Below are 21,101 nucleotides of genomic sequence, written 5' to 3' on the forward strand. Positions count from 1 at the left end.
ACACCTGGTCACAAGTGTGCCACATTGACTGGATCCTCAGCATCAGCCCATTTTGGCACTTCAACCTCGATACGGTCAGCTACATTGGGCCAGCAGGGTCACATACACCTCCACATGCAGCAGCTACACCTGGATGTGTACATACCCCCACCCACAGCCAGTGAGAACACAGAGTACAACAACAAAACCCCCTCCAATCACAGAATCCACAGCCCCTCACCCACTCACTCACACACCAAAAACAACAACAACCGAACACTTACCCTGACAACATGCACCACTCAAACAAAAACACATTCATGCAAAACCACACCCACTCATGCAACACACACACCCACTCCTGCAACACTCACTCACACACACACACACACACACACACACACACCATTCACAAATCTCTAATTATCTTCCACGCTCAGTCACTACCCCTTTAGGCTGAAATGATCCACGACCCACAACCTCAACCTACACCGTTTGACGTGCCTCCATAAACGTCCTCCATATCCAAAGTGAGCCTTTCAAGGCAACTTGGGCCATTCTGTCACACATCCTCTTTCTTTTTGTCCCACACACTCCAAGCCGAGTAAGAAATGCAGAAAAGGAATTGCCAATATACCATCTACACCCCACCTCAAATGGCTGACAAGAAACTCGCCAACCCTTCTCCCGACACTCTGCCACCAGCTCACTGTACTTTCCTCTCTTCCTCTCGTGCACCCCCTCTATGTTCTCTTCCAAAGGAACAGATTATTCCCCTAGGATGACCTGTCTTGTTGCACCTGACCAGATAACAATGTCAAGCTGCAACCTTGTCACACAAATCTCCTCTGGGAATACCAATTGTAGCTTTAGGTCTGCCACCACCTGCCGATCACAAGCATTTGAGAGCCCTTTTGCTTTTCACCTCCTCCTCTTTCTACCTCTGCCCACTTGGCCCGCTTTGAAAAACAACACCTCTCCCCCATCGGTCTCCTTCTCCACTCTTCTCTCTCTCGATTTTAGTACCTCTTGTGTGTATATATATATATATATATATATATATATATATATATATATATATATATATATATATATATATATATTATAATATGTCAGGTATAATATAAAATTATACGTGGCACATTATGCATAGTACGTGATTATACATCTTATACATGACACACACACACGCTCAGGCACACACACACACACACACACACACACACACACACACACACACAGACACACACACACACGCGCAGGTGAATACTTGAGAAAATGAGACGTGGGAGGGCTCCGTTACACTTTCTGAAACCCGTATATGGAGATACCAACCAACCAACGACACACACGTTGAGACAGACACAAAGGTGGAAGTGTGAGGTGTAAGCTGTTCTAGTATCTCTCAGATGAAAAATTATACTTTAAGAAAATGTATTTCTTTTTGCAGGACAACGATTCTATTTCAATGGAACTGCTCACACTCCTTATCTACCGAGATTGATGAGTTGGAGATCCCGCACGGAAAGGCGACCATGCCAAACTTGCATTTCCTGCACCATATTGTTTCTGCTTGCATTGGTTTTCTCATATCAAATTACCGTTTATGGCTGAAATAAATGTAAACGTTGACGTGTTGCTTTTGGTGCGTGCACCATGCAGGTTAAAACTACGAAATCATTTATATTGTAAATTATGGTGGAGGAGGAGGAAGAGGGGAATCGTTTGTGCTGTTCGTCAAGCGTTTGGCAAGACCATTCTGCAAGTCCAGTTTACGATGAAAGTAACAAACTTTCAGAACTGCAAATGAAAAAGAAGGTCTTTGAAACGATGCTCCTGGACCAGTGGTAAGTTATAACGCAATGGTAACTCTTTCTATGCCTTTAAGGCCCGGATGCAAATCTGTCCTATTAGTGAGATACAAAATGTAAACTGTTCAGCCTGGCAAAGGTATGCGTTTGTACAGAGTGCCGTTTGAGTATTTATGTCCGTCCATTCCACCTCAACTGAAACGTGGTACATGGCTTTATTATGATAAGCTACAGAATAAGTTTGAGTTTCAGGGCATTTCGTCCATTTTTCACAGAGATATGTCCTTTTTGGACTTTGAAAATATCACATCGGTAGGGGAAATGTATTGCGAGGAAGAGAGGATGTCGGAGGGGTGTTAGTGCAGAAATGTAATAGATAGATAAACTTCCATGAGAGCAAAAATGTTCTTTCCCTTGATATATTTCTTTCCTCTGGCTGCTGGAGATGTTGATATTCCAACTCCATGTTTAAAAATCTTATCATATTTTGGTCTCACCTTTTCACTTTCCAATATCCAGCACCAACACTACTTTACATTCTGTCAATACGACTTATTTTACAATCATCTTTCCATTGCTAAAACATGTGGACAATTTGTGAAAAACACAACAGCTATGTTGGATCTTAGCAAATCCCGAGGACAATTGGTGAATCTATACTTAACTAAAGTCGAATCAACTTGTTCTTGTCACCGATGCAACTCATCTGCCAAGTTTTGTTGTAACCCGTCCACAATCTTTATTATATCATGCTATAATATCGTTTTTGGCCCTATCTCTCAATGGTGAAACATTCGTTAAGAAATTTTAAAAATTCTCATATCCGCTTTCAAATCTTAACCAAAATCTAATGAATTTGTCCTTGTCACACTCAAACTGTCCACCATCTTTTGTCCGAATCTGCCATTAACTTTTTGATATCCTGCTTACCGACAGACAGGCAGGCAGACAGACAGGGGTGAAAACATAACCTCCATCTACCCTCGGTGGCAAAGGTATTATCCTTTATATATTTTACGAGCAGGGGTACCCGGCTTTGCCGGGTGCTGTTCGAAACTCAGTTGGCATTTTGAATAAAAAAATAAAATAAAATTGTGGTGGTCTAAAATACAAAGGAATGAGATTGGGGAACATTTAATATTACCTTTCACGTAAAAGGTTTAGACACTATAGAGTGATTAAATAAACAAGACCAAAAGTCTAACAGCGGTGTAGCTGGGCTTGAAACATATTACAGACTTGGCATTTAATATGGAATATATTTTTTTTCTTGACTTGGGTTTACTTTCTTAATTCAGTATAGCAATCTGGTGAGTTTCTTTTACACTTTGGTGATTTATTTGTTAAAAGAACCATGTCATTGATTGTCTGTCGCAGCAAGAAGTCAACAACAGGATTATATCACAGGTGGCGTGGCAAAATGTACGGACAGGTGCATTTGATGATTGGCTTCACAGTCGGGTATACAAGGGTTGTTGCGTTCTGTATTAGTGGAAAACAACTGCTGCACGTCTCCAAAAGTTATTGCCGCTTCCTCTGGAGATGGTCCGTCAGTTCGACAATGCTGTTTGTCATGGAGTGGTGGCTTTACGAAATTACGGCATGAAACAGCGTGCTATTGCTCGGCAGTATGGCATTACTCAAGATCAGGTGTCAAAGATCCTGAAACGAAATGCTCAGAAGGGTGTCCCTACTCCAATACCGAGGCCAGGACGTCCCCGCAGAACCACAAGGAGAGATGATCGCCAGCTGCACCGGTTAGTCCGCAATGGCCGTACCAAGTCAGCTAATCGGCTTAGGGCTGAGTGGCAGCAACTGACAAATGTGCCTGTATCCAGAAGGCTAGTCAACCAACGACTGGTTCAAGCAGGCTATCGTGCCAGGCGTCCCCTGAGAAAGCCACGCCTGACCAGACAACACCGCCAGCGCCGATTGCAGTGGGCCAGAGAGCACCGTCAATGACAGCCAGGACACTGTAATCACGTGATCTTCAGTGACGAGTCTAGATTTCTGGTCTATTGTCAAGATGGCCGAGTCCGAGTACGCAGACAAGTGCATGAAGCCTACAACAAAGATTGTATAGTGCCAAGAGTCCAAGCTGCAGGTGGTGGGGTGACCGTTTGGGCTGCTTTTCATGCAGGGGCCAAAACTGACCTGGTTGTTCTGAATGGAAACCTGAACCAGTTCAAGTACAGGGCCATTCTGGAAGAAACATTGCTTCCATTTGCTCGTGCAGCCTTTCAAGGAAACCTTGTCTTCCAAGATGACAATGCACGGCCTCGTCGTGCTCGCATGATCCAACACTTTCTTGCTGACCGTGGTGTAGAGCATATGGAGTGGCCTGCCATGTCCCCGGATATGAATCTGATAGAGAACTTGTGGGCAGAATTAACGCGTCAAATCGACCACTTGGACCAGCAGCCGACCTCTGTGCATGAATTGCAGCAGGCTATTGTCACTGCATGGCAAGCGATTCCTGTCCAAACCTTGGCAAATCTCGTGAACAGCATGCCTCAACGTGTACGTGCTCTCCTGAATGCTCGTGGGGGTTACACGAAGTACTGAACTGTAATTTTACTGTCCGTAATCCCAGTCGTAATTTAACTTTTGTTTTTGTTCAAAAAAAATTTGGCTAAGGTGCAAAATAAAGAGATACTTCTGGAAAACGTACAGAAGTTTAACACAGTACTGTCCATGAATTGAGTTCGATATCAGTTTACATCACTTTCAAGGATCAATTTATTTGTTTTGAAATGTCAAATGTGGTTTTGTTTCTTTTAAAGGTCACATTAACAAAATCTAAAATAATTTCAACATAATTCCAATGAACTTTTGGTTCGAAGACATCTTGAAAAGTAAGTTCACCCCCACAAAAAAAATATTCCATATTAAATGCCAAGTCTGTATAAACCACAAACACACATGATTAGCTTTTTAAACAGTCGTTAATGCTTGCTTTTCATGACATTAAACAAAGAAATTTGGAGGAATCTAGACATCTATGTGGTAAGTTTTACTTACAGAACTGAGAGAAGATCTACTGTAATCTAGATTATACCCCACATGGTTGAGTAGTACCGTTTTGTTGGACGAGACGTAACGCCGATGCTTTTGATATTTGATGGTCATTTTAACAATCGGTTTGTTTGTGTTTCACACTGAATGAAAAACATAAACGTAAGCATGGCGATTGTGATATATGACAGGTTCGACGATATGTTCGGCATGAACGGCATACAAATCAAAATGGCGGAGTGTGGAGAGTCAGCAGCTGCACCACCGTAATGACATCAGACGTAATCACATCACCCTGTCATGTGACCAGATTCTCAGCTCTGATTGGAATACGTTTGAAGGGACAGACATACGGACGGACAAACACTGTTCTAGATGGGCTACGCCGTAAAAATCCAACTTTCTTTCCGAAATTTTCTCATATGGTTTTTGCCTAAACACTCCCCGGCACATTCGTCGACAAATGTGTGAAAGTTTGCCGAAAATCCATTTGGTCATCTCTGAGAAAAATGGTGACACGAGGACAATTGTAAGACCAACATCTCTTTTATAGTATAGACCAGTGGTTCCCAAACGTTTTTATCCATGATCCAAATGGTACTGATGATAAAATCGGTACTTTGTACCGATGGGGAAATTTGTACCGATGGTAAAAAAAAAAAAATTCTTGGAGAAAGCGTTTTCAACGTGAAAATCCCCTTCAAAACCGGGATTTTGAGTGGGGTCTTTCAGGTTCAGGTCGTGATCCTGGATTTGGGAACCTCTGGTAAAGAAATTAAAATAAAAGATGGGTGTTAGTGTTGCCAAGCAACCAGTTCCATTGTAAACTCCATTGTGTTGAATCACGTGACCCGCAGTGCGCAGACCAAAACTGCACCGCATTCTGTAAGCAGCTGTGTAACTCAAGTAAATCAAGAATTAGTGATTAGAATGAGCACTTAATTTAAAAGTTTACAGTTATAATTATTTTACATAAATATGTACATCAAAAATGATAAAATATGAGCTGGAAGAAGTGTGTGATTATTATTAATAATCTTTATTGCCCCATTTCCAGGGAAATTCCTCTTCAGTGACACAGTAAATTCAAAACATAATGTAGAAATAGAAGACATCAAAAGGAATAAGATTAACGAGTAAGATATGGAAGATGGACGAAACAGCAAAACAGCAAAGAATTTGAATTTAACACTCAATTGCACATGGTATAAATGACCTTTTTAAAATGTTCTTCTTCATAAGCATAGAACGATAACGTCTCGCTGATGGCAGTTTTTTCAAAAAGACTGTTCAAGAAATGTCTTTCATCAGTACACACATGCATCTTCCTTTTCACCTCTCACAAATATAGACTCCATACAGATTGAAGGTCCACCCAATTTAAATGCTAATGTAAGGACATTTCTCAGTCTTGACTTATTCCGCATATTTATATATAACTATACCAGAAAACCAAATTATATGACAAAACACTGATCAGCAAGGAATTAGTCAACATCCGCATCATGAGCGAGCTCACACCAAATGAATTCAACTTCCTGAGAAGATACAATCTTTGCATCGATTTATTGTACACAGCATTGGTATTTTCATCAAAAGTTATACAGCTTGTTTACAATAATAGTGCCCAGGTTTTTGAGTTTGTGAACATTTTCCATCTTTTCACCATTTATGGTTACATACTCATGATTGTGACCTTTGCTAAAATCCTAAATCATCTCTTTAGTTTTACATACATTCAGAGTGAGACAAAATTCCCTACACCGCTTATTCAACGTTTCAATCTCAATGTGGACTGGTCTCCATCAATCATCTGTACTGGTCTCTGATCTCCACTGCCTCTGACATCAACTCTTCCTGGGAATTCTTCCAAAGTAAACTGCTCTCTTTCTCATGCACAGATTTATCCCATCTCATCTTCAGTTGTCATACCCTTCCTCCCGTCCATGGAACACTGAAGCTTGTGGTGAGGCAGTTGCCAGGAAGCAACTTGCGTTCACCTCATGGAAGGCTAATCCAACTGAAGGAAATCTCAGCTCCTTTAAAAAAGCTTGGAACAAGTGTGTGTCTACCCTCAGGAGAGTCAGGATACAATATCTCTCTACTCTCAAGACGGAAATCTCAAACCTGTCTCCCTCCTCCAGATCCTGGTGGTGACTGGGCAAAGCTGTTTGTGGTGTTTGTTCCCCTTCCCCCCTCCCTTACCTCAAACGGCTACACAGCTAACTCCGCACGTGACAAAGCCGAATGCCTCAACTCTGTGTTTGCCTCAAAATCTTGTGTCCCAAACCCATCTCTCTCTGTACCCACCACACCCAGTCATACCCAGCTGCTAATGGACTCTGTGTCCTTCTCTCCTGACAAGGTGGAGAAGTTTCTGGCAAGCCTCGACTCTGATTCTGCAACTGGACCAGACAGCATCAGCCCACGGGTCCTAAAAACCTGCCCTGCTGCTCTATCTCACTCTCTCTTTCTTCTCTTCACCCTCTCTTTTGTTCAAGGTCATCTGCCATCTGCTTGGAAATCATCCAACATTACAACTTTAAACAAAAAATGTGCAAAAACAGATCCTTGCAACTGCAGACCAATCAGCCTGCTCCCAATAATCAGCAAGGTCACGGAATCCATCATTGCTTCTGTTATCAAATCCTTCCTCTTCTCCAATGGCTTTTCTCTGATCATCAATTTGGATTCAGACCAGATCACTCTACTCTGGACATGCTGCTTCTGCTGTCTCAACAATGGGTGGAGGTCCTCAATGCCAAACAGGAAATCAGAGCTGACTCCCTTGACATATCTCGTGCCTTTGTTACGTGGTCCTCCCGGTGACTACCTGGTCTCGGTGACCCCCGGACCGTGAGAGGAACTCCGCCAGAAAGATCTATGATTTATACGCTTTCGTAACGCAATCAATATGAATTCCAGTCAATAACAAACCCCACACCAAGGATCCGGAGTAATCAATAATATATTCCCCCAAGGAATCCCCAACCATCAACAATCAACAATCAATATTACAAAGATGGCCATCTTACATATGTGTCCCCCCCTGTCCCCACTCACGACCACTTGGGTCACGGTCACTGTCCCTCACAATGTCTCTCTTCTCCGCACACGGGCGGTTGAACGAACCCCGGGCGGACGTGCTCCAAACGTGCACGTCTCGTACCGGGGACAGCTGCTGCAGCGCACACCTCCTTGCCAAGCAATGGGGCAAAACCAAGCACGGCTTGCAAAGCGCGCGAGGCCCAAGGTGCAACCCGTACGCGTCCTTGTAGACAGTGAGGCGAACTGTGCCGGACGCTTGGTTCCGTGCACGAACCCACGGCGACTTGACGTGTAAATGGGTAATTACACGTCCAGGTAACTCCTCTCGCCAGACGGGCTTTCACACGCAGCGTTCCCCACGCTGCTCAATATCGATACCGCTCTTCTCGGCGCTGGGCGAGGAAGAGGAAGATCGCTGCTTCTCCCGGACCTCGTGTCTTTTCTTCTTCCGTTTCCGGTCTCCTTTTCCCCAGAAGGGCTCCTGACCCTTTAATCACAACAACCTTTAATCGACTACACATTAATAAGCAAAGACCTGAATAGTAATTCACATAAATCCACATAAATCCATAACACTCCCCCCCCTTCAAGAAAGAAAGTTTGAACCCAGCGAAAACTTTCTTTGCCGGCCAACTTTGATAAACAAATCAGATAACTCCCACCCCCACATCATCAGTTCCCCCCGGGCACAGTTATCACTTAAAAATAAAGCAACAAAATTTCACACAATCCCCTAGATTAATTCCCTCTGGACCCAGCGTCAACCACTTCTAGTTTCTCTTGAATGGCGGTTAAGAGGTGGTGACCAAAGCCCCCAAATTTACCTCTCGATAGCACTTTTTCAGGAGGCCCAGCTGAGTATTCCCTACATGTACGCCTTAAGGAATGTGGAGTTCCCGGTTAGTCCGGGGAGGAAAGTTCATTACATGGACGCCTTTAAGAACGTGGAGTTCACGGTTAGTCCGTGCAGGAAAGTTCACTACCTGGACGCCTTTAAGAACGTGGTGTTCACGGTTAGTCCGTGTAGGAGCCCCGGCTCGGCGGCTCCCCCGTATCTAGTGCTTCAACTTCTCCAGACTCTTAACAGTTACGGTGGGACCCCTTGTCCCAGCCGTTACTTGACTGGCGGTCTCCTTCTCGGCCAGTGCTCTGACATTCCTTCTTTCGGGAGGTGCCGTAACTCTGGGAGCCTCCATAGTAATATCGGCTGCTGCCAACCCCAAAACTACCGCCAAGTTGTCCTCTTCTGTAGACCTCTCGACGCCTACAAAATGCCTTCCCTACTGTTATGGTCCGACCCTCCAAAGCCTTACCATTCCAATTCTTCTCTGCCTCTCTGGCGTCTCTTGTGCTTGCAAACGTGACAAAGCCGAACCCTCTTGACCGTTGCGTTTCCCTGTCTTTTACCACCCGCACTTCCACCAGCGGCCCATATCTGTTGAAGACAGAGGTCAGAACTTCTTCCTCTGTGTTGAAGTTCAGTCCCACGACAAATAACTTGGAACTTTTGTCGCCATCCCGAGCGGGGGTGGTGTTATTTCCCCTGCAGGGCTCTTTACCCACCCTTGGGTTACCATAAATTTGCCCCCCGGCCAAATCATTCCCGATAATCACAGATACTCCCTCTACAGGAAGCGTGGCTTGTAAGCCGACGGTGACCGGTCCTGACACCAAATCGGATTCCAAATGGATGACATGAAGTGGGGCACTAACACAGCCACCGATCCCTTGTAACCGAACACTATCACCAGTTGCGGTACTCTTTGACAATGGCAAAATGCCTTCAAGCAATAAGGATTGATGGGCTCCTGTGTCCCTCAAAACCCTAACCGGTCTTGGGTTAGTCAAGTCTCCCTTGAGTGAGACCAACCCCTCATAAATAAATGGTTGGTAACTCTTCTGTGGGCGATATCTTACGCTTGCCATCGCATTCGGAGTGGTAATAGCCGGACTCCGCTCTGGGTCTTCCCTTTTCATGAGGTAACAACTGGACATCAAGTGTCCAGGTTTCTTGCAAAAAGCGCAAGTAGGCCCGGAGGAAAAACTCGTGGTCTGCCTCGGGCCCCCCGAAAAATAAGTTTGTCTTGGGCCCGTAGCCCCCTGATTTCGAACAGTTCGGGTATCAGCGTTGACCCCATAATCATCTTGAGGCCGCCGCCATGTATTGTCGTTCGCCACACCTGCTGTTCCACACCTCCCCTGCGGAGATCTAGGCGAGGAGTTAGGTTCGTGGACCCCTATCCGGTGTGTTAAGGCATAATCATCTGCCATGGTGGCTGCGTCCCACAACTTCGGTACTTTCTTTTCCTGCAGGTACACTTTGATGTCCTCGTGGACACACTGTTGAAATTCCTCCACCAGCATCAGGTCACGCAATGCTTCGAAGTCGTTCCCGACTCCTTTTGACTCACACCACCAATCAAACATATTTTCTTTCACTCTAGCAAACTCCACATGGGTCTCACTCTCCCTTTTCCTGGCATTCCTGAATTTTTGCCGGTAAGCTTCCGCAACCAACTCATAGGCTTTGAGGATGTGCTTCTTCAATACCTCATAATCTGCACATTGGTCCATTGGTAGCGCCGAATAAATCTCTTGAGCTTTACCCACCAGCACACTTTGCACTAGTATGGTCCAGGCCTCCTCCGGCCAGTTTAACTGTCGAGCCATTTTCTCAAAGTGTGGAAAAAATTGAGTGACTTCCTTTTCACTGAAGGGTGGAACCAGCCTCACATGTCTGCCCACCTCCCAGGTGTTCTGGCTAGGTGTCGACCCCATCAGCAAGGGTGGTACCTCTCCCCGTTCTCTCATTAAATCCAGCTCCTTGAATTTAATCTCTTGCTGAAGCGCCAGATCACTTTCCTTCAACTCCCTTTCGGCTTTTCTCTCCTCTGCTTCGAGTTCCCTGGCAGCTCTCCTCTCTTCTGCTTTTCTCCCTTCTAACCTTTCCTGGAGTTCTCGTTCCACTCTCCTTTCCTCTGCTTGTTTCCCTTCTCTCCTCTCTTCTGCTTTCCTTTCTTCTTCTGCTCTTTCCTTTTCTGCTTTCCTTTCTTCTTCTGCTCTTTCCTTTTCTGCTTTCCTTTCTTCTTCTTTTAACCTTTCCTGGAGTTCTCGTTCCACTCTCCTTTCCTCTGCTTGTTTCTCTTCTCTCCTCTCTTTTGCTTTCCTTTCCTCTTCTGCTCTTTCCTTTTCTGCTTTCCTTTCTTCTTCTTTGATCCGTTCCTGGCTCCGTAATTGCAACTCCAGTTTCCGGAGCTCAACGTCTTCTGGTTCTTCGGGTAGCCACTCCCAGGCTAACTCGTCCCATGTTCCTAATCCCACCATAGACTGTATCACCATGGTCTGCAACTCTGCCTTCCTCAAATTAGTTCGGATCTCCAAGTTAAAATGTTTGGCCAATTTCAAGAGGTCCGCTTTTAGTAACGCTCGGAACTGTGCCTCACAAGGTGTTACCGCAAAGTTCTGTGCCACAAACGCCATGGTGCCTATCGTTAACACCTGTTAACCTTCACCCAAGACTTTACCCCTAATTTCCCAAAAATTTACCAATTAATACTTAATTAATAAATTTTTATTAATAAAAATATTATTTTATTATTTTATACAATTTTAGATCCCGGACGAGCCCCCAATTCTGTTACGTGGTCCTCCCGGTGACTACCTGGTCTCGGTGACCCCCGGACCGTGAGAGGAACTCCGCCAGAAAAATCTATGATTTATACGCTTTCGTAACGCAATCAATATGAATTCCAGTCAATAACAAACCCCACACCAAGGATCCGGAGTAATCAATAATATATTCCCCCAAGGAATCCCCAACCATCAACAATCAACAATCAATATTACAAAGATGGCCATCTTACATATGTGTCCCCCCCTGTCCCCACTCACGACCACTTGGGTCACGGTCACTGTCCCTCACAATGTCTCTCTTCTCCGCACACGGGCGGTTGAACGAACCCCGGGCGGACGTGCTCCAAACGTGCACGTCTCGTACCGGGGACAGCTGCTGCAGCGCACACCTCCTTGCCAAGCAACGGGGCAAAACCAAGCGCGGCTTGCAACGCGCGCGAGGCCCAAGGTGCGACCCGTACGCGGCCTTGTAGACGGTGAGGCGAACTGTGCCGGACGCTTGGTTCCGTGCACGAACCCACGGCGACTTGACGTGTAAATGGGTAATTACACGTCCAGGTAACTCCTCTCGCCAGACGGGGTTTCACACGCAGCGTTCCCCACGCTGCTCAATATTGATACCGCACTTCTCGGCGCTGGGCGAGGAAGAGGAAGATCGCTGCTTCTCCCAGACCTCGTGTCTTTTCTTCTTCCGTTTCCGGTCTCCTTTTCCCCAGAAGGGCTCCTGACCCTTTAATCACAACAACCTTTAATCGACTACACATTAATAAGGAAAGACCTGAATAGTAATTCACATAAATCCACATAAATCCGTAACACCTTCGATATGGTCTACCACCCCGCTCTGCTCACAAAACTCTCCTCCTATGGTATCCATGGAAACCTCCACGCATGGCTCGTTCAAGGTCATCTGCCATCTGCTTGGAAATCAGCCAACATCACAACTTTAAACAAAAAAGGTGCAAAAACAGATCCTTGCAACTACAACCCATAATGCTTCCTCTCTGTTCGCAGCCAATGTGTGGCCCTGAATGGAATTCTCTCATCTCCCCTTCCTGTCCAGGCTGGAGTTCCTCAAGGTAGTGTTCTGGGCCCTGTGATTTCTTTGGTATTAATCAATGATCTCTCCGACTCTGGAAAATCCTCTCTATCTCTTTGCTGATGACTCCACTCTCTGCTGCTCCATACCTCATCCCTCCGATCGGCAGTCTGCAGCCTCTTCACTCTCTGCAAACCTGGATAACATCACAAACTGATCAAACAAGTGGAACATGTCTTTCAAGCCTGACAAATCTCCCACTCCCACTATGTCTCTCCGAAAAGACCGTCTGGACAACCCTCCCATCTACTTTCTCAACAATCCTCTCAAAGAAGTTTGGTCACTCAAGCTTTGGGTCTCTGCCGTGGTCTTTCCTGGGAAAACCACATTTCCAAACTGGCCTCCTCACCACAAACAAAGCTTTCATCCACAGCTCAATGGAATACTGTTCTCCCCTCTGGGCTGGTTCTCCTGCCTCAAACCGAGCTCAGCTTCACACAGTTGAAACGAAAGAATTCAGAATCATTGGAATCTCCAACGAAGAAACTGATTCTGAGGGCCTATCACTCGCTCACCACAGGCAGGTAGTTGGCCTTTCTGTCTTCTACCGACTCCTCTCCGGCCTCGCTCTCCCTGCTCTGTCTGTGCTCTGCCCCCCAAATATTCATGCATGACGCACAAGATCTGCCAGCAACCCTCTTCTGGTGAAACTGCCAAAATCAAGACTCTCTGCTCACCTTCACTCCTTCATTCCTCTTTTCTCCCGCCTCTGGAACAATCTCCCACACTCTCTTCAATCCCTCTCCTCCCTCCAGGTGTTTAAAACAGCTGTTCACCACCATCTCTTGTCTTCCCCCCATCCAAAACCTTGATCTTTTCTACCCCTGCTTCTTTCTTGAAATTCCCAGTCGTGTTCATTTGCTTTATACCCCCAGCCCCCCCCCCCCCCCCCTTCCACAGATCTACTGACATCCCTGTTCTTTACTGTTGTTGTGCTTGTGTGCTTCCCTCTCTCTCCCCATCTTGTCTCCCACTCCCTTCATTGTATGTTTTATGTGTCTGTGGATGTTTTCATGCTTAATGTGTTAGCTCTTACACAATCCTCGATTCTGTATCCCCAAAATATATATATATATATACAATAATAAAGATACTTTCCAAAGTACTGAACTGCAAATTCGAGATACCTGCCACAAGTTTGCCTCTTTCATTAACCACATTGGAGTTGTCAAATACAGTAAGGAGTAATTTTTGCATCTAAATCCCATAATTCTTCATTGCAATATTATTCTATCATCATGATTATAATCACTCACCACGAACCTATGTCACTAATAACATAATGGAATTCAAACTAAAAAGTTACTGAAATGTTTGTGCAATGACTTTAAAAATAAATGACATGACTTCTTGTTACAGGAAACTCAATGACAAATTAATGTTGTCTCAAGGACGACTTCACCAATGCAATATGCAGCTGAAAGATCAAATTGCAGAGCGTCGACTTTGGAGCATGTCCAATGAGGAGGAGTTGAAAAATTTACAAGGTAATCTCATAACTATCTTCTCAATACGAGCTTCCTATGCATCTCAGCCTTTACATTTATCAGGGGATTGAATCAAAATATTAAACATTGATCGGTGCATGCTACTGTTGATTCATTCCCCTTTCCATTGATTGAATCAATCATTCTCCTGCGCTGCACCGACTCTTTATTATCATTATTATTTTTGTATACAAGATCGAGGCTCGTGAAAGAGGCAACATTAATCACACAATTTGAATGACACCAGCAACCACTGACACGTTTTCTGTTGTTCTTATCCATTACTATGTTATATCTTCTACTTTCGGATACGAGGTGTTGGACAAAATGGTGTATAATTATTCTGTGTTACTTTTTTTATGAATGTCACATAATTCGACAATTTTATGGCTCCGCCGACAAACTTGCCCGAGGAATTATGGTTTCGGGTTGTCCATCCGGCAGTCCGTCCATCTGTCCATGACAGGTTTTCGTTACCAGATAACTTGAGAAGGGATGAAGGCATATTAGTCAAACTTGGTGCTGGTATGTATAATAAAGTAACGATGAACTGATTATATAATGGGGTCACGAGGTCAAAGGTCAGAGGTCATGTGAGGTAAAAATCCTTTTACCACTATAACTTGTGAACCATTGATGGGATTTTGCCCAAATTTGGTATAAGTATCTTACTATAATTCACCAAATGTCCGTCTGTCTGTCTGTTCGAAGGTACCGTAAAAACTGCTGAACCGGTCGCAAAGATATTTTGGGTGGGTACCCTGGGATCTCCAGGAGTAAAATAGGCTGTTTAGTTTTCCCAATTTCAGCTTTGTCTCCAGCATTCTCAGGTTTGGACTCCCGCATAACGTTCATTGTGACGATGTTCTAATTGTGACGATGTTGTGACGATGTATGTGTTCACGGTAGTGTTTGATGTGACGGTGTGAACGTAATTTAGTCATGTTTTTCGTTTCATAATCCTTTAATGAACGTTTAATGTTTAATGTTTAATGAACGTTTAATGCCCATCGATGTCCGGGGCCGCATGCGCGCTACACTGGACGGGCCAGCGTGTACCTTGCCCTTCGCAGTCAGGCTCGGGTAAACCGCTGAGCCCCATCCGTGATGGGGAATGGGGCTTGAGACAGTGTCCCACGAACGAGGAATTCCCAGCAAGCGCGAGTCATCAGCTCACGTTGATTAAGTCCCTGCCCTTTGTACACACCGCCCATCGCTACTACCGATTGGACGGTTTGATATCCTCGGATCAGCCCCTATACGGGCCGTTCTCGGCTCGTATATTATGATGCAAAGATTAACTGATTATGTTTTGGCATCAAAGGTGAGGAGTGAGGTGATTTTGTGATTTTGGTGAGGTCAGAGGTCATGTCAGGGAAAAATGTGATAAATTAGAACAGCTGAGTGGATTTTAATAAAACTTTGTACAAATTTGTACAATGATGTAAAAATGCGGGTGAAGGCATATCGGTCGACATCGTGATGACGAAGAGTGTCGTTTTATTTTATTGACACATTATCCCGTGCTGGATACTTTTATTTTGGTGTTTATTTTTCTCAACATATGTACTTTGTTTTGGCAGTGGAATGCCAGAAAATGAAAATGTTTGAGGAGATTGACATACCTTCTGAACAAAAGGACCTTCATCTTGCAAAGAAGCTTCTTCAGGTAAGGCTTTTATGTACATCTAACATTGCTTGAAGCTCTCAACATGCACTGATGAGATCACAAATGCTGAGGATAGATACAGTCACGTGAAAAAGTAAGTACACCCCACGTAAAGTTTTGACTTTTTCAACATATTTCAACATACAGCTATTTGATGTTCATTTCAACAATATTGATAGATAAAGGTGGTATAATATAACAAATATCATGAAACGTTTACATTTTGTAGTCCATTGTATAATTTAAACAGCAAAGCTGCCCCAAACCATAATATTTCCACCACCATGCTTTACAGTTGGTATCATGTTCTTGTGGTCAAATGCTGTCTTTGATTTTTGCCAAACATGTCTTCTGGTACTGTGGCCGAATAGCTCTACCTTTGACTCATCTGCCCAGAGCACGTTGTTCCAGAAGTGCTGGTCTTTGCCTTGGTATTCATTGGCAAACTTTAGTCTTGCCCTGATGTTCTTTCTGGACAGCAAAGGTTTCCTCCTGGCACACCTCCCATGTAGATCAAATTTGTGCAGCCTCATTCTTCTGGTGGACTCGTGCACTTTGACATCAACAGTGGCAAGAGCTACCTGTAGGTCCCATGATGACATTCTGGCGTTCTTAGAGACTTCTTTCGGCATCTTGCGGTCTGCTCTCGGGCTGAACTTGCTGGGGTGGCCTGGCCTGAACAAGTTGGCAGTTGTTTGGAATCTTCTCCACTTGTAGATGATCTTCCGGACAGTCGAATGATTGATTTCAAATTGTTTGGAGATCTTTTTAAATCCCTTCCCAGACTCGTAGGCATCTATAACCTTTTTTCTGAAGGCCCCAGAGAGCTCTTTTGATCTAAGCATGGTGACACCGCACACTTCAACAACAAAGAGCAAACCAAACTAAATGTCTGAGGTTTAAATAAGACAGGTTCTTCCAAGATCCTCTCTAAAGATGTTCTAATCATTTGCACCTGAGCTGGTGCACCTGATTCTAATTTTAGGTATTTGAAGTAGTGATAAAATATGTAGGGGTGTACTTACTTTTTCCACATGCGAAATTTGCATTTATCTTTTATTGAAATTATGCAATGGACTAAAAAATGTAAATGTTTCATGATATTTGTTATATTATATCACCTTTATCTATCAATATTGTTGAAATGAAGATCAAATAGCTGTATGTTGAAATATGTTGAAAAAGTCAAAACTTTACATGGGGTGTACTTACTTTTTCACATGACTGTACAACTGGATAAATAAAATAATTGAGGTGGTGTCAATTTTGGGTGCGGTCAGTGGTGGAGGTGTTGCGAGTGTGGGCGGTGACAGTGAGGTTGTATCTGGTGCAGACGGTAGTGAATGTGCTGCGAGTGTGATTGGCATTGGGGTTGTGGCAGTCAGGGTGAGGTGAGTGTGATTGACTGTGGAGGTCCAGGCGATGGTAGTGGCACTGCGTGTGTGGATGGCAGTCTTGCTGCTGTGGCAGTAGGTTGTGGTTGGGATGTGGCAGATGTGGGTGTTGGTGGGAGTGTTGCAAGTGTGGGGGATGGTAGGGTTGCAGCTGGTATGGGCTGTAGTGGGGGTGCTGCAAATGCAATTGGCATTGGGGGTGCGGTAGTTGCAAGTGACTATGGGGGTGCATGGTGCTTCAAGACCAGCAGCAGTGGGACCCCTGTGGGCATGGGTGGTGGTTTGGGGTGTTTGTGTGTGTGTGTGGTCAACGGTCATGTGCTGTGAGAGCGGGGGTGGTACTTGGGGTGTGGCAGGTGTGGGTTGGCAGCAGGGATGTGATGGACTTGCACTATGGTAGGGGTGGGGTTGCGATGGGTAGGAATGACTGCGATGGGCAAGGGAGACGTTTTTTGTTGCTGATTAAACTATTAAATATATTGCTGCAGTAGAATGTAGAATCGAATGAATAGCTATAAAGGTACGTACTCGGACCCACCACCACAACCGACCTTGAGACCACCAGGCCACAAATAACTCTGCGCCCCGACGGGTTGTTAAGCAACTGCGGATGCCGGTTGTGATAATTACCGATAGGTCTATCAAGGTCCTCTCACCTTATGTTGTGTTACCTGTTGGTGATCTAATGACCTCAGCCAAGGTCCCCACCCTCAGCATTCACCTATCTCCCCTTCTACTACAGTCGAGCGAACCATGAGTAAACGCTGGCTAACCACTACCAAAGCAAAACATTGGGGAGAACTCCCAGCTACCGACACACTGTGTCGGATCAATGAAAGAAAGGATGAGAACGAAGCAAATAAAAAATGCATAACGATAATTTATTTACAAAGCAATGGTGTTAAGCACATTATTCACAAGTCTTTATTCACAAAGCAAAATCAAAGGCAAAAGGGCAAGTATTTACAGCAAAAACAAAGTCAAAAGGCACAAAAGAGCAGACTTATCCTGAGCACGTATTTTTATGGTATTAGCACACACAGAGAGACATGGTACCTTCATTTATTCTGTGAAGAAGAAAGAATAATAGAATGAATGAAGCAGTTTGGAGTATAGGAACGACTCCTCGCATACGTCATGTAACCAGGCGGGGTTGTGTTAGGCCAAGTAATATAAGCGGGAGGGAGAGAGAGGAGGGGGAGAGGTTGAGGTTAAGGATGGGGGGCATGGGGTGCTGGAGTGTTATTGTGGTGTCAGGAAGCATGTTGTGTAAGTGTGGCGGTGCCGTGTGGCATGCCGGATATTCCATAGCGTCATTGCGCCCTCACCTTGCATTGCCCTCTCCTCGCTCTGGACCCAACGTGACTTGTTCCGGTCACAGAGCAATGCAATGTTAGTTTGTTCTGGCAGGCGACCCTTCGAGCAGGCAATGCTCATAATGAGGTGCCCCTGACACACACATAACAGCAGCCACCACCCAAGCTGCATTCTCGGCTTTATACTCGCCATACCAGACATGGCTTCGAGGCGAGTACATTCCATGCTCGTGTCTTTCTCACTCGTGCAGCCATTTGCCATTTATGTTCATCCAGCTAGTGTGGAGGTTCTCGATGAAGCCTTCACTCCAGCCCCTTGCATGCGCTAGCGATGGCAGATTGAGAGAAAGAGATTGCTGGAACGGACCGATGGTGGATAGAGAGAAAGCGATTGTTGCAATGGACCTCTTGTGGAGTGAAAGAAGAAAGAGATGATTGGAACACATCAATGGGCGATTGAAAAAAAGAGATTGTTGGAACGGACCTGGGATTGTTGCAACAAACTGAGGGTGGCCCACAAATCATCATCAGGGAGGTCCTGCACAAGCTATATGGTGGAGGTGCTTTCAGACTGTGGTGCCCACAGTCCAAAACAAGTCACCCGACTTCATGAACTCAACATCCAGGACAATGAGACTCAGGGCTCCTAACGTCACAAGGATGTCGGAGGTTGGTTGGCTCCAAGAGTGTCGTCCGCCATGCCAATCTTCCCCTGCACCCTTACAATCCACCCAGGAGCTTCCCGACCCAGATAGTGGCTCAATCTCTCACCTTGGACTATCTGTTGAAGGTTATGCGGGCCTCACCAGGCCTTTCTCAATCACACAGATGCTTCGGTGGTTGTCCAGTGGGCTGCACTCATATCCTAGTCCTTGTCCATGCGGTTTTACCTGCGTCTATATGTTTTACCTGCATCTATACCCAGTCCAGCATGGTAGGTATCCTCTTGCTGGCTGTCCCAGAGCCTCTGGGGTTTAATGAGGAGTCAAATTGGAAGACAGGACTTGTATGCTACAGTATGTGAAGGTGTTATAGGAAGGAGAAAATAGGAGGGGGTGTAGCAATCTGGAAAAAGACAGTATTGTGTTGAGAGAAAGGGATGACATTAAGAAGGGAATTAATGTAGAAGATAGCTTCTGGGCCTGATGACCTCATCCAGCATCAGGAAGGGAACTGTGAATATACGTGAGAGATTGGAGGAATAGTAAGATACTTGTAGGATGCCTTTATAGAGATCCTCGTATGAGTGAAGAGCAGGAAAGGTGGTTTGTGAAGAATTCTGAAAGGCCTGTGAAAATGGAAGAGTAACGTATTGGTTATGGAGGATTTTTTTTTTTTGCCAGGGATAGATTTGTGCCAGCAACAGGGAAACTAACATATGAATTATTGCTGAGTTTTGCTCACCACATCCGAGGAAGGACGCAGCTGCCATAGAGTTAGTTCATCATCGAGCAACGAGGTTGAATCTGGGACGATTTAGACTCATATATGGAGCAGATGAAGGAAACAGGACTTCATTCATTCCAAAGGATGTCATTATGAGGTGATCTGATGGGGACCTTTAGGATAATGAATGGTGTATTGACAGAATAAGTGCAGAAGAGGTTTTAGCATCATCGACAGCGGGCAATAGGACAAAGGGACCATAACTTGAAAGTGAAGAAGATGAGAGTTAGGATGACATTATGGCAAGGGCCTGACGCTCATAAAGTAGTTAATGAATCAAATGGTCTTCCTGGAAAGGTAGTTGCAACAGAAATGGTAGCTGCCTTCAAACTCTAATTAGATGGGTACCTCAAAGCAAGTGGGGCAGAGTGTTACATTGGATATTGGTAGAAATGTGGCGGCATGATGGGCCTCATGGCCTCCCCCTCCTGCTGCATCAAATTTTCTTGTGTTCTCACGATGCGCTAGCATTATATTGTTACAGATCGCGGTTATGATGTTATAGACCGAGCGGTGGTTTAAAACCGCGACCTAACAAAAACTCACCCGATTCACCCAGACTTTGGCCGGATCGCACCGCAGCTGCTCAATGAGGGGAAAAGACAAAAACGACGAATGCAAAGAGGAAAAGGAATAAAACGAGAAGACGTACAGACGAGTAATGGGTTTTATTATTTACACACACAAGCAAAAAGGGGCAATCAAGTTTTATTTACAACACATAGTCATAAGACGCAGGTGACACAGTGCAAATTTAGCTTACCTACAGGCTTAACTTATCCCAGGACAGAACAAACAGAACGCTGACTCACGCGGGGGATGCCAGGAATGGCAGAAGGTGGATGGCTGGAGGGAGAGGGAGAGGTCCAAGGGGGGGTCCCGCAGCACAACCGGCGCGTTCAGCAGCCGCCGTTCCTCTTTGGCCCTGCTCCAAACCGCCGTTCAGGCCCCCTTTGGCGGTTGGGTGGTCTTGCGGCTGCGGCCTCTGTCCGCTACGTTCTCAGGACTTGTCTGGTCCAAACCCTCAACTCCTCCTTGCTTCTTTCACTCCTCACCACCGACTCCTCACCGCAACCAACAACCTTGCAACCAACTCCTCAACCAACTCTTCTCCCTCAACAACCCTTCTCTCTCTTTTGCGACCGACTCAGTCCAACCCAGAGTGCATCTCTTTCTACTCACTTCCGGTTGCGCTTTTTATAGC

At 45.1% G+C, this 21,101-nt stretch overlaps 1 protein-coding gene across 1 annotated transcript in view; it reads left to right on the forward strand.

The window, feature by feature from the left end:
* Positions 1-1,552: 1,552 nt before the first annotated feature.
* Positions 1,553-21,101, forward strand: part of LOC137421637 (uncharacterized) — a 38,482-nt gene continuing 18,933 nt past the window's right edge. The window contains exons 1-3 of the mRNA XM_068107880.2: positions 1,553-1,826; positions 13,945-14,072; positions 15,656-15,741. Of these exons, the coding sequence (XP_067963981.2) occupies positions 1,675-1,826; positions 13,945-14,072; positions 15,656-15,741 (366 nt within the window). The 5' untranslated portion in view covers positions 1,553-1,674. The remainder of the gene's footprint in view (positions 1,827-13,944; positions 14,073-15,655; positions 15,742-21,101) is intronic.

This window comes from Myxine glutinosa, chromosome 2 (assembly GCF_964187855.1).
Source record: "Myxine glutinosa chromosome 2, kmMyxGlut1.1, whole genome shotgun sequence".
In the NCBI taxonomy this organism is placed as follows: domain Eukaryota; kingdom Metazoa; phylum Chordata; class Myxini; order Myxiniformes; family Myxinidae; genus Myxine; species Myxine glutinosa.